The sequence below is a fragment of the Zalophus californianus genome, chromosome 7 (genome assembly GCF_009762305.2).
Source record: "Zalophus californianus isolate mZalCal1 chromosome 7, mZalCal1.pri.v2, whole genome shotgun sequence".
NCBI classification, from domain to species: domain Eukaryota; kingdom Metazoa; phylum Chordata; class Mammalia; order Carnivora; family Otariidae; genus Zalophus; species Zalophus californianus.
The window spans coordinates 143,401,503-143,415,645 of record NC_045601.1 but is presented as its reverse complement, the minus strand read 5'-3'; the positions used below and the strand labels follow the sequence as shown (position 1 = coordinate 143,415,645).

Below are 14,143 nucleotides of genomic sequence, written 5' to 3'. Positions count from 1 at the left end.
GTAAATGAAAATCCTTTTAAATGAATTTGCATAATTAGAGGCTGTGTCTACATGTGTGCGTGTAAAACTGGTTTTTAAATTACCCTCATTTGGATCCCACACACTAGCCTTATTTAAAAGAAAGCAAGATCAAAGAGGAGTCAATGTGACTGAATCACTGAATACTTTTTGAAAAGTTAAAAAATAAACTCACATTTCTTTCCACAGAGAAGTGTCCTCTCACTCGAGAATGGTGGAACATTTCAGGTGTTACTCATAGTTCTAAGTGAATAGCTGCATCTAATACTCAAATAGCCATAATGGGGACAAGAGAAGCAAGGAAAACTAAAATCTAGACAGAACTTTTATTTGGAAAATTCATTTTCCTTTGGGGCACACCTGGGGGCTCAGTCAGTTGACCGTCCGACTCTTGATTTCAGCTCAGGTCAGGATCTCAGGGTCCAGGGATCGAGCCCCGTGTCAGGCTCCCCACTCAGTTGGGAGTCTGCTTCTCTCCCTCTCCTTCTCACCCCACGCTCGCGCTCTCTCTCCCTCTTAAATAAATAAAACCTTTAAAAAAAATCATTCATTTTCTTTCTTCAAGATCACTTGCCATTTAAAAAGATGTGGCAAATATTACAGATTTAAAAATAAAATAACTCCCCAAATTATCATTGTTCTTCTACAGGGGTCCCAATTGCAATTAAAAAACATTTTTTATCCTGGGAAATTTTCTCGCCTAAAACTGTGAATAGCGTAGGTTTCTCCAAAGGACAAAAGTGGTTTGACAAGATCGGGTTCAAACTGTCCTCTTGCTAGCAGGATCTGACGCCAAAAGGAAATTCAGAACCTAAGAAACTAGATATAAACAGTCATTTTCTAGGTGCAAACAGTTGTGTGTTTTATATTGCTTCCAATATGCTTCCTGCTGTGACAACAGTTTCCGCTTTGCATCCCACTCGCAGGGGCCCAACGGGAAACTGATCCGTGGGGGGGTTCTACGGTTAGAACCCCCCCCCCACACACACACACAGCACACCTGCCTTCGCACCTCAAAGCCGGGTGAAGCACTGTCAAGTCGGACGGAATTGCCTCAGAAGTTCCTATTCGCTTGCAGCAATGTCTACTCATTACAAATTTTAGTATCCGGGGCTCCTCTTTCTACATATCATCAAAGCATCTTGCCATGAACTGTGGAATGAGGTGCAGGGAAGTTTCTCCTTAAAAGAATTAACTCCACACCCAGATCTACACCTAATTCTCAGCTGTGATTAGCCTCTGCGTCTCCTTTGAAGCCTCAGAGATTTTTCTCTCACTTGGAAGGAGAGTGAGGTGGAAGAATTCAGTTGCAGCACTTACCTACTCTCCTGAAGGAGGACTATGAAAAAGAGTTCTCAACACAGGACAAAATGACAGACCCACGGCCTCCCTTCAGGTAGACAGGCACGTGGGGAGAATACATCCACATGCCAATTTCACTACTACCATATAAAACAGTTCTGAAATGCTTCTTTTGGAACTAACTTTGAGGGCAATGGAACGCATTTCTTTGAACATGCACACGGATGCTGAATCCTTACCATCCTTACCCTTTTGAGAGTGAATTAGGATCAGCCACAGGCCATTCAGAGACAAGTTGGGCCATAGAGGGTGATACGGTTTTGTGTTCGAAATCAGGTATGACTATAAAATGGATGAGACTAATTCTTCTTGAAAGATTTAAAATAGCTTTGAAGGCAATTCCCAAAAATGTTTCAAAAAAGGCAGAACATATATATGGCTTCTAAATAAAAATTTTTCAGACAGGCCATGCTGACCCATGCTGTGAACGCTGACATTCAAAGTAAGGCTTCACTGTAGTAATTCTCTTCCCTCCCAAATTACGGCCCGCATGCGCCGGGCTCGGCACGGTGCCAAATACTGTCCCACCAACTTAAAATCTCCATTCCACAGGTGAGAACCAAAGGCTGAAGGAAGGCAAGCCAAGTGGCTGAGCCAGGTTTCAGAGGGCACCTTTCTGATTCCAAAGTACCCACCCTTTGCAATGACCCCCTTTTGTCTCCCATGACTACTTGTAATCCTTTTCCTAGAGAGGTTTCCCCTTGTGGGTACTGAAAAGACCAAGGGAAAGAAGATGAACGGGTAACATATTTCAAGGGGGACACCTTAAGGAACGCAGGTGTTCTTTTTCTCTAAGTGGAGACGTTATGTATAAATGAAAGCTTAATTTCAATACTTATTAACTTAGCCCTCACAGATCAGAAGACTGCAGCCTCAAATTTAGGATTTAGGTTTCCAAAGAACAATGAAGTTTGTATTGGAGGAAAGCAACTCCACATGTAAACACCAGCATGGTACTTTTATTTTTAATAGCATTAAGTATAAATCTCCGTTCTCATTCAAACTGATGAACGTGAAATGCCTCTCTCAAGGAAATACAGAAATACTCTGAGAACCACAGGGACAACTCACCGGGACAGGTGAGCATGAACAGTGAAGGGAAGCAGCAACGCTAAAACCAAAAATCATTTGCTTAAACCAAGCTTCTTATGTAGACACTTAAAAAAAAAAAAAACACTCAACTATAGTTGACACACAGTGTTATATTTGTTTCAGGTATATAATACAGTGACTCAACAATTCAATACATTAAATGCTCACAATGATAAGTGTGGTCACCATCTGACACCCTACAACGTTATTACAATACCATTGATCATAGCCCCTTTTCCATCTCTATAAACAATTCTGACTTGAAAGTTACTTTCCTCTCTCCTCCCAATAAACTCAACCACCATCTTAGATGATGGCCATTTATCTTCTGTAACACCCATACAAACCTGATTTTAAAATTAACCAGTGGCAAGTAGCTATTTTGTAAATAAAAGGAACTATTTACTTATAAATGTACAAAGACTTCACGGTATTTCACATTTGTTCTTTGCTGCCATGGCTGGGGTAGACTATTGTAGGAAAGGCATCATTAGGGGAGAATGAACTTGTTTAGTGCCCACATCAGAAGCTGTCCAGTATTATACGTTGGACAGGTGACTCTTCTCAGGCCAGCCCCTCACCTCGTCAGTCGCCCCTGTGGAAATGACTTCCAAGATGACCTGGTGTCAGGGAGAAGTTTTATCCCCACCACCACAGGTGGGGAAATTTAGCTAATCGTAAGGGAGTGTGAAGTGCTGAATGCTTGCATGATTTTGACTGGCATGCTCACAGTACAGGGGATTGTGTCTACTATGGCTAAAGAGAGAATGAACAGGAAAAAATAGACACATGCAGAATTTTAAACTTCCAAGTCGGCAAAAGAGTTTTTCTGAGAGCACTACCTAAACTCTGAAGTGTCAAATCATTAAAAGGGTTAGCAGTTAATACTCAAATGGCCAAGCATTCTACACAAACAATATCACAACCCCTAACACCTTTACTGGAGAGATTTACTCTATCGTGGAGAGGAGCAAAGTGAAACCTAGTTAGATTTGGACACCTGTCTGTAAGAAGAAAAATGTGATAAGACGCCTTAATTTAGAAAAATAATTTGGTGTTTCACCAATTTCCATGAGCAGCAATATAAGGTGACTTTATAAATGTGGCCCCTGGGACTGTGATTCAAGTGTTAAGATGGTGGGAGAACATGGCACCAAGGTAGTCTGGAGGGTCCCCATCTCTCAGCAGTACCGCTGCATCACAGAATCCATGAACGAATGGCCAAAAGGAAGTTGTAATTATCATTGTAATTACAATGTAATGTAATTACATTGTAATTACAATGTAATGTAATGGCCAACCCTACCATCAGAGAGCAATCATTTGATCTGGATTCCTGCCTTATAAGAAAAAAAATTATAAAGGAAAAGTCTAGGAGACATTGGGTGGAACCATATGAAATTGCCAACAGCCTGCCATTTCTGACCTATAAAAATGTCAATTTTATCAGTTCGCCAAATAGAACTGTCTTTTAAAGTTACTCCCAGTCGGATCACAAAAGAGTTTAAAGAACAAGCTACACAGTGATGTAACACAGTCTTCTTTGGGCATATGGCACCTGACAACTTATTTGAGAAGAAAATGTCTAATCATACTTGATGTTCTAATAATTACCCATATAATCAATAACAATCAGGAAAGCATACTTTCATCATGACTCTGCCATTAGTAAGCCGGATTATTTCAGCTTCTTTAGAACTCGCTTTCTCCATCTGTAAGTATGGGCACCAGATGATCACTTACGTCCCTTCCCATTTTGATCACAGAATTAAACGGAAGATGTTGTACTGAGAGCAGTCACTATATTTAATGAGGAAAGTAAAACATCTGGGTCATTCAGTAGTGTGAGTTAGGAGAGCAATCAAGTTCATACCAATTTGCTTTTTTTGATAGAATAACCCTTCCTATCCCCATTCTTCTTACTCCTCCCCCCAGACAAAAGTTTTTATTACTGCCAGGTCCCGTAAGAAAGTATCGGTAAGCAATTAATTCGTATTTCCAGACTTGGTTTCTGTTATATGATCTGTCTTTATAACTAAAAGAACACTGGGGGCGCCTGGGTGGCTCAGTCAGTTAAGTGTCCAATTCTTGATTTTGGCTCAGTTCATGATCTCAGGGTTGTGAGATCAAGTCCCACGTTGGGCTCTGTGCTCAGCACAGAGTCTGCTTGAGATTCTCTTTCCCCCTCTCTCTGCCCCTCCAGTTGTGCTCTCTCTAAAATAAATAAATAAATCTTATAAAAAAAAAAAAAGAACGCTGATTTACACATGAAAATTTGACAGTGCACTTTTTTAGGGGTTTTGTGGATTTTGTTTTTTGTTCCTTTTGGCTTTTCTTTTTTCCAAACAAAATGACTAGTAAATCGCACACAGTTGGTATTAACCCCAGTTCAAAAAACAAAACAAAAAAAATCCTGCACTAACAATTTACATGGTATGATTTCAAACTTGTCAGTTTCTAGAACTTTCCAAGAGGTAAAGCATCAATCTTCAGTATTTAGTGTGAGGCTTGGTACCTGGCATTTTGTTAGGAGCTAAGGGAAACACAAAATGAGTAAGACACAAATAGTATCTTCCGGAAAGTTGGCCTAGCAAGGAGAGCACACAAGTGCTAATCGAACAGTTGCGCAGGACACCCTATGGGTCACTGTCCAAATGCACGTCACCATCATTAAGTACCAGACAATCAGAAAAGAACAAGATCGCCAAGGGCTGAAGCAGTCAGGGGGGAAATTCTACAGACAGATAAACAACACGGTTGTTTATACCGTGCAAATAACCATGCAAATAAGCAAATAACCCTTACATGTCCCAGATGCCCCAGGAAGCGCTTTGCGAAGCACAGCTCCTCTAAACCCCATAATGAGCCACTGGGAGAGGCACTAATGTTGCTACATTTTGCAGATGCATACACTGAGATCTTGCAGTCTCGTCTAATTCATGCAGGACCACACAGCTAGTAAAGACCAAACTCAGATCGAAGCCCAGCAGTCTGATGCAGGCATGGAGGAGACGGGACTTGAGCTAGATCCTCGGAGAGGGGAGCCTTGGGGAAGAGGGACAATGGCAAGTGTGTGGCAGGAGGAGAGAAGAGTGGGCAGAAAGGCCCAGGAGCAGGAATGAAGGGACATCACCTAGAGCCCTGATAAGAAGGAACCACGTACGACGTGCTGAGTAAAGTCAGGCTCTGAAGGGGCCGTGTGGCTTGTACCTGGGTCTTTTCTTACTGGTCTCCGCACAAACTGAAAGTCTCAAGACTAAAAGTTCAGGTACCCTCTAAAATGTAGAGGCTCTTAGTCTCAAATTATCTTGGTGTTCTTAGGAAGGGTCTGGAATTGCTGTGATTTTGAGAAGCATCTTAATTTTCCTGTTTTAAATCGAGACATTAAAAAATTAGGCAAATGACAAGACAGTCATTCTCTTGCACACACTCTGAATCCAAGTCAGGTTACACACATCTGTCCCCTGTGAGGGACACAGAACATTGCATTTTTCATAACGGTAAAGCTAGTCTATGGCTTTTGTATCTCAAGGCTTCATCATAAAATACTTAAGCAACTGGCGCTAAGAATGAATTAAAAAAAAAAAAAACCCAAGTCATTAAAAACACACTTGAATGCTTTCTGAATGGCGTTCTGTGGCTGTTTGTAGATAAAACTTGCAAAATACAGAACATCAGAAACTTCTATAAAATGTGTGTTTTTCTGCTTCATTTATACCCTCTGGATTCACAGCATCACAATTTCCGGGAGGCAAAGCAATTTTGAGGCTATCATAATCTCTCCCATCCTGCAGTCTGAACATGTTCTTACCTCACAATTGCTGAGATCAAGAGAAACCCCCTTCAAGTTATGATTGCAAGCCAGGCCCAGCAACAGCGCTCTGAGGGGAGAAAACACACACATTAGACACAGATTCCATAGGCTGCACCAAAATATGTTCGCACGCTGAATAAAGCCCAGAAAAGGTCAAGCACCAAGCACCATGTCAGGTTTTAGAATGCCAACTGCATTTCTTCCTCTCAGACACAGTGAGAACTGACGCTGTAACATTCTTCTGTAAACCAACAGTACCCCTAACTGCACCCTGAAATTAAACGGTGTTCATCACAGATCAATGCCCACCTGCATCTGCTTGAGAACACCTTTAATATTGTTTAGAAAATTATTAGGCAATTGTTATTAAAGTAGCAAAATCACATTGGTTTTCCCTAAGGAATAGGTTATGAAGGAGTCAGTCAGGCTCTGCTGTATCCAGGACCAGAAATTACCATCTACAGAGAGAGTGTTTTGTTTTGTCTTTTTTTCCCCAGCATCTACAGCAGGAGGTAGGAAGACAAGAGCATGGAAGGTAAGGCCCAATTCCGGAGTCTGAGTCCAGGATCCTGCCTGTCTCTCCAGCTATGATAGGCTGGTCATGGGGCAAAGCACATCACCACCGTAAAGAGGAATGTTCTGGTCTGCATGCTGAGGAGACTGGACTAATCACGTGGCTCGCGTCTCTAAGAGAATGAATCGGTTCCACCTGCTCAAGTCAGTCCTGTAAAGCCTAACACCCTTCAGCAGGCTTGACGCAACAATTTCACACAGGCACACACAACCGTCAATCACGCCGAAGGGATCAAAGACCTCAACCGGGCCCCGGGAGGAACACACAGGTGAGCATCAGAGGGCTCCGCTCTTGGGCAAGGACAATGTGTGCGCGCGCGCGCATGCACACCACTGTTAGACAGGCAGACAGGCGCGAGTACTGGGGAGGCAGGGGTGGACCCAAGGCACCGGCTCCTCAGGGGACTACTGATTCTCAGTGTTCCCATATTCTCCGCCCCGTATATTCCACAAATCCCCCAGGGTGAGGGTGGGTGAGGTGGGAAGGCACCTCTTTCACATTAGTCCCTGGGATGCCCCCTTCCAGTGACTCTGGCCTCATCCACCCACTGAGCGAGAGAGCTCCCACGGTGCACGTGGGGCCCACGAGCTGGGCTGCTCCCAGGAAAGAGTGCTGGAGGGGGGCAGTGCCTTTCTTCTCATTCCTTCAACCCAGCTCACCAGTCCCTTCTTCTAAACACTGGCCGATGAGAAAGGCTGGGCAGATCTCATCTGTGCGCATGCTCCTGCTTTATTACTTATTAAATTGCTTCTCTTTCCCCAACAAGTGCTTCCCCCACCCCCTTTCCTTCTTGGGGGCAGTACTGGGCCGCCGAAAGCGCCTAGGACATGGAGAACCCAAAGGCCAGTGCCAAGGTCCTGGCTCTGTACCCACAGAGGGTGGCTCCCAGGATGTCACACATCACTCTTCTCTGTCTCGGGTGCTCATCAGCAAAATGGGACAGTCAGCACATTCCCAAAGAGGTCCCTTCGAGTTCTAATATGTGCTCAGTTTCCAGAACCCAGCCACATATTTTAACACTCTATTCTTACAATGCTTACGTGGAAGGGAAATTCTTCCTGCTCGCCTGACAGGTAGATTAAGGCCAAGGAAACAATGGTGCACTTTCAGATATTTAAGGACAGTACAGAAAACCAGTCATGAAGATATAACAGCTCCTCAGACTGGCAAATACAAAGAACCCAAAGCAACCGTAAAACAAAACCAAAGGGAACAATGACTAAGCCTAGTTCACACCGGGGAAAGCTCCACAGCAGGAAGCGTTGTTACTTTTCATGCAGTGATGGAAAAACGGCCTTAACGATTGTCCTTTCCAATCCTCCATCATTACTGCAACACTGGTTAAGAGAAGAATTTGTATTTCATTTCGCCAGCTCTGGATATGTGATGCTAGTTAGCATTTCTGAGAAGCTCATGTAATAGGTTTCTTAAAAATCTTCAGCCCGGGAGATGGGGAGAAGGGGGGCCATGTGACAGGGAGCAAGGAAGGGCACAGGGAAGCAGGGACAAGGGGGAAGAAAGCGAAAGTGCCAGCATGAGCAGCAAACAGGACCTCAGGCCTCGCTCTGCGTGACGCAGGAGCAAGGAGCATCCTCAGGACGCACGAGAACCACACTGAAGATTTTAGGAAACACAAGGAACAATGTCACCATGTTCTTTACTAAAACCTCTGTGGCCTGACAAGTCTGCAAGGAAAAAGCACAGCTATGAAGTAAGCGGTCATAGTCTTTGGTCGTTTTTGAAGAAGCCCCAGATTGTGGGGGACTTCTGCAGAACACTGTGATGCCCAAACTTAGAAGGTTTCTCTCAAAACCATTTGCATTGCTTTAGCATATTCTCTTATGGCTGTTGACCTCCAACCCCTCAACAAGCTAGGGTCTCCGTCTGCCCCTCTTGGTGTCGGGGAAGGTGGTGGGGCAGGCACGTCGGGAGCCCGTGGCCACTGGTGGGCACCACGATGAGCCTCCCAGAACCCCCTCAGCAGTCAGTCCTCCTCCGGGGCACGACCTCGGCCAAAGAAACGTGCCTCCCCCAGGCCACATCCTTCCAGAGGCAGACTACACCAAGGACTGATCAACACGGGGTAGAAAACCCGAGTCTCTGTCCCCTACACGCTATGCTCCATCTCAAAGTCTGCTTCCCAAGAAACCCGACCTGCGACCATGAGTTTGGTTAAATTACTGAGCTTCTGGGGCCTCCATTTCCTCAACTCCAGACTAGGAATCACAACACCTGCTCACAACTGCTGTCAACATTGAAGTGGGAGCCTTTTCCCTCACACTAAGATTTTTATTAAGTGAAACAGAGAGCTGAAGAGATTACTGACAGGACACTATTAAATATTCACATAAATAATAGCAGGTCACAAGATTTAACAATTACAAAATAACTTTGAGGCATAATTTTTATCAGCAAGTCTCTATAATAAACAGTACATTAAAATCCAGTGTTGTGGTGGTGTGGAATATTCTATAAAATCACTAATGCTAATCAATGAAGAGCTACTCTGTATTTCACAGGATCAAGAACACTGAAAGAACTGGAATACTGCGCACCTGTCAGTAACTTTTGAATAACCAGATCTCTTAGCAGTACACTGACGGCAAGGATCAAGTCTGGATCTGCTTTCTACCCAGTGCCCTCCTCATATCCGGCACATTGTAAATGCACAGTAAGTATTAGTTCAACAAATGAATGAAGTAAATATGACTAAATTCTAACGGATCCCCCTTTAGAATACTGATTCCGTTAGTTTGACTGATATCCACACAAACAGCCTCATCATGAGACTTTTACTATCTGGAGCTGTTACATCTACAGACCTCTAATATATTAACTCAATGTTTAAAAAAGAAAAGGCCTGCCATATACCATCGGATTTCTTTCTTAGCACTTGACTAGATCTACTGTCCTTAAAGACATCCATTGTTTTGGTCTTATGCTGCCATATGAGATATTGCAATCAATTTCACATCTCTCAAAAAGAAAAAAGGCAAGTCACAAATTAGACAAAGATTAATTTTCTAGTAAAATGAATAGAAGACACTGATTTTAACATGTCATACAAATTACAAGGGAAAAATTAAATGCTGATTTACATGCCAACTAGGGAAAGGAGAAATCTGTGCATGCATTTGAGAGCATGCGACCTGTACATATTTGTAACTACCTGAAAATATGTTTTTTAGACTTGTAGAGAATTTGATTCTATAGCCCTTCTGATTATTTCTGGCAATGGTGAACAGAAATTTCAAGGATGACAAATTATCCTCAAACTTTATTTTAATTTTTTTTTTAAGATTTTATTTATTTATTTGACAGAGAGAGGGAGAGAGCACAAGCAGGGGGAGTGGCAGGCAGAGGGAGAAGCAGAATCCCCACTGAGCAGGGAGCCCGACACGGGGCTCGATCGCAGGACCCTGAGATCATGACCTGAGCTGAATGCAGACGCTCAACTGACTGAACCACCCAGGCACCCCCTCAAACTTTATTTCAAAGAGTTTAACCTCACCGCTAGGGATATTAACCCATTAACTAAGTTGACTGCCAAGTCAACACACCAAACAGACAGCGTCTACTGACCTAAGTAATTCAGGAACTAAAGCATCTAAAAACTGATTCTGCTGCATACACACTGTGTAGAGTTTATTATGGCTAGGAGAAATATGGAGAAGAAATATTGACTAGAACACACACGCGAAAATACCTAAAGTGGGCTTAACAGAGGTTAACATAAAGGCAGTGGTACCTGGGAACACAACTTTTACAGATCAGTGACAACTGCCAAGGTCACAACCCAAAGATTCTTGTTTTTCCCAGAAGATGAAATAATATCAATAGAGCACAATGTACTCAAAAAAGAATGTGATTTCCTTTTGTGCCCCAAAGTGAGAAAGGCGTTTTCATCTACTTGGCCTGCATTAGGATTACGTGTCTTCTTCTTCCCTTCCCTTAAGCACATTTTAATAACAAACTGAATGTTAAAAGCTCTGGAGAAAATGAATTAACGACTCACTTTAACGGCTCAGGAGACAGTTTTGTGCCTGAAAGGTTGAGCTGCATCAGAGACAGAGAGCTACTGAAGAACTGTTTGAAGGACGGGGGTACTTCTTTTCCTTTCCTGAAAAACAAAACGGAAGAGTCATACCACTAACAGTTATACTTGGGGTCGGGTACCTCACTTCCAGATTGGCAAAATTACCTGTTGGTTATTCAGACACTGGGAAAAAAAAAAATCCATGAATCCATTATATTTCCGGTAGAAATTTAAAGGTAAAAAGAAACAAAATGTCTGGAAGCTAAATAAATCCAATACCATCAAAGGAACAATGCAAGAGAAGTTAAGACATTTCATTTAAGTCCTTAAAACCACTGCCATTCTTTGTAGCCAATGATCTCAAAGTGTGTTTTACCCACAAATCTCCTTGTTTGAGTTTTTAAGAAACTGGGAGGTCAAAGAGGTCAAATTTCTCACAATTTAATGAGCTTTCCCTCTGAGTGGCACTGAATACTAAGGATCGTTACGTGCACTTGGCAAAACTCTTAGACATGGCCTGTCTCAGATGCAACAAGATGTGACCTAATGGCGAACTCAGGAACAACACAGAAAGTCTGACTGGCATGAAGCCTGCGCGGCAAAAATCCTGATCAGCTCCTACATCCATAGGGCAAATCTAATCATTTTAGGCCAAATATTCAAAAAAAGACAAAACTCCAAAGAGATGGCTATGAACTGCAAATATGTGCCCTTGTTGTTACGGGCAGAAATCCTACATTTCAAAAAGAAAGTAGAGTCAACGCCACACTAGGAGGGCTTTGGGGAAACAAGAGCCCAGAGTCCAAGTTGGAATGTGAACCCTTAGCTTGTTTTGTTCTATCTGCTACAGAAGTGATGGCAGGATTAAGTCCACATGCGTGAAGCACTCAGCCTGACGGAGAGTAAACACTCATTTAATGGTAGTTATTTATACTCTGTGGGCGGATTCAGAGTCTCAGGGCAGAGGCCAGGCTAGAGACTAGCTCACCCACATAACATTCAACAATATTTCTTATACAGAGGTCCAGGAAAACCTATGTTAGAAAAAGGTTTTAAAGATTTTTTTTTTTTAATTCATTTGAGACAGAAAGATACAGAGAGAGAAGAGCATGAGGAGAGAGAGGTGCAGAGGCAGAGGGAGAAACAGGCTCTCTGCTGAGCAGGGAGCCCGATGTGGGGCTCCATCCCAGGACTCTGGGATCATGACCTGAGCCAAAGGCAGAGGCTTAACCCTCTGAGCCACCCAGGCGCCCCAGAAAAAGGTTTTAAACAAGATAATTTTAGGCTACCTGAGAATAACTACCTAAGCAACCAGAATCTCTAAGAGGTTGAAAATAAATTTAAGAGGAAAGAGAATTCTGGTACAATATATATTAGATGTCTCCAATGAACTCTGGCTCCAAATAGTGAAACAATATAAGCTTGAATACTCCTGTTCATTTCTGATGAACAAATGTTGTTAAAATACTCTCTGAAGGGGCACCTGGCTGGCTCAGTTGGTTAAGCGTCTGCCTTTGGCTCAGGTCATAATCCCGGGGTCCTGGGATCCAGCCCTGCATCGGGCTCCCTGCTCAGTGCGGAGCCTGCTTCTCCCTCTCCCTCTGCTCCTCCACCCTCCACTCATGCTCTCTCTCTCTCACTCACTCTCTCTCAAATAAATAAAATCTTAAAAAAAAAATACTCTCTGAATGTAATTCTCCTCCTACTACTTTGTCTAGGTATCTACTGTACCAATGTTTCCAAGTATTCACTGCCCCTTTCTGTGAGAGGATGATGCTTCATCCCCCTACTGCTGGCAGGCATGGCCATGCAAGTCCCTTTGGCCAAGGGGACATCACATCAGACAGAAGTGATGTGTGTGACTTCCAGAGAGAAGCTGCACCAGCCAGTATGAGCTGTGACTCTTTTTCCTCTGCGACGTGGCTAGAGATCTGCCTTTCAGATTAAAGGCAATGTGGCCAGCCCATAAGGGACAGGTCACAAGACTACCACTGCTGAAAGCCATGGAGATGGGGGTGGGGAGGGAGGACCATTTGTTACTACAGAGCAACCTAACCTATCCTGACCGACACACTTACGAACAAAAGTATGAACAGCCTGGCTGACAGTCCACAGCTCAGTGTAAATGCATCAATTTCAAGATAATCACTAAGGGCTTGCTAGGATTGTATCTAGGTAAGGTGCTGGGTATTTAATCATAACCTCTCATTTGGATGACAAGCTGATTTGTTAGTACAGTCCTGCTCTGTAAGCTTAACAGCTCTACTGAAGACCAGTCATCACGGAGAAGGCGCCTGGGTGGCTCAGTCAGTTAAGCGGCCAATTCTTGATTTCAGCTCAGGTCATGATCTCAGGGTCCTGGGATCGAGCCCCACATCAGGCTCCATGCTCAGTGGGGAGTCTGTTTATCTCCCTCTCCCTCTGCCCATCCCACCACCCACGTGCATGCGTGCTCTCTCTCTCAAATAATCTTAAAAAAAAAAAAAGACCATTCATCACAGAATTCATAGTATATGAACCCAAAAAAGCTGATTATGTGAAAATTTCTATCTTTTATGACATCATCTTCCCAATTCAGCTGCTCCGTCCATCACAGCTTCCCCCAAAGCATGGCTTCTTAAAAAGCTTTCAAATACATGAGGTGACTGGGTAGTTCAATCAATGCATTGAAGGCCCTCGAAATAGGGAAAACCCTCAACTTCTCCCACCATTATAAACGCTTCACTCTCTGACCGTGTCTTATTCTGTTGAGGTGCTTGTGGCATATTTTTGCTCCTGTAAAGATTTACTTCACTGTTGAAGTAATGGACCGACTACACTTTAAAATATAGAATAATTTATTTGTGAGGCACAACTGTCAAATAAAGCAGGCTGAACAAGCAAATTTTCCAAACAAGTGAGGGTTATCCCTTTGAATATACAAAGCTTTCAAAATGGTAACTTATTAAAAGGGAGGTATTTCTAGTAGTCAGCAACTCTCCCTATTATTAAAAAGCACATAATGACAAAAATATGGTTTATGATTATGGTCATCATTATGAGTACTAAGTGCTGTATTAATGCATTAGATGGTCTGAGAATTTCACAGGTAATAACCCATGTACTTTTTTTTTTTTTTTTTTTTTAAAGATTTTATTTATTTGACAGAGAGAGAGACAGCAAAAGAGGGAACACAAGCAGGGGAGCGGGAGAGGGAGAAGCAGGCTTCCCGCTGAGCAGGGAGCCCGATGCAGGGCTCAATCCCAGG

The 14,143-nt window shown here is 43.1% G+C and overlaps 1 protein-coding gene across 1 annotated transcript in view; it reads right to left on the bottom strand.

Moving 5' to 3' along the window:
* CARMIL1 (capping protein regulator and myosin 1 linker 1) overlaps window positions 1-14,143 on the bottom strand; it is a 314,559-nt gene that overhangs the window by 112,979 nt on the left and 187,437 nt on the right. The window contains exons 16-17 of the mRNA XM_035728384.1: window positions 10,876-10,980; window positions 6,284-6,353 (exon numbers count right to left, since the gene is read on the bottom strand). Of these exons, the coding sequence (XP_035584277.1) occupies window positions 6,284-6,353; window positions 10,876-10,980 (175 nt within the window). The remainder of the gene's footprint in view (window positions 1-6,283; window positions 6,354-10,875; window positions 10,981-14,143) is intronic.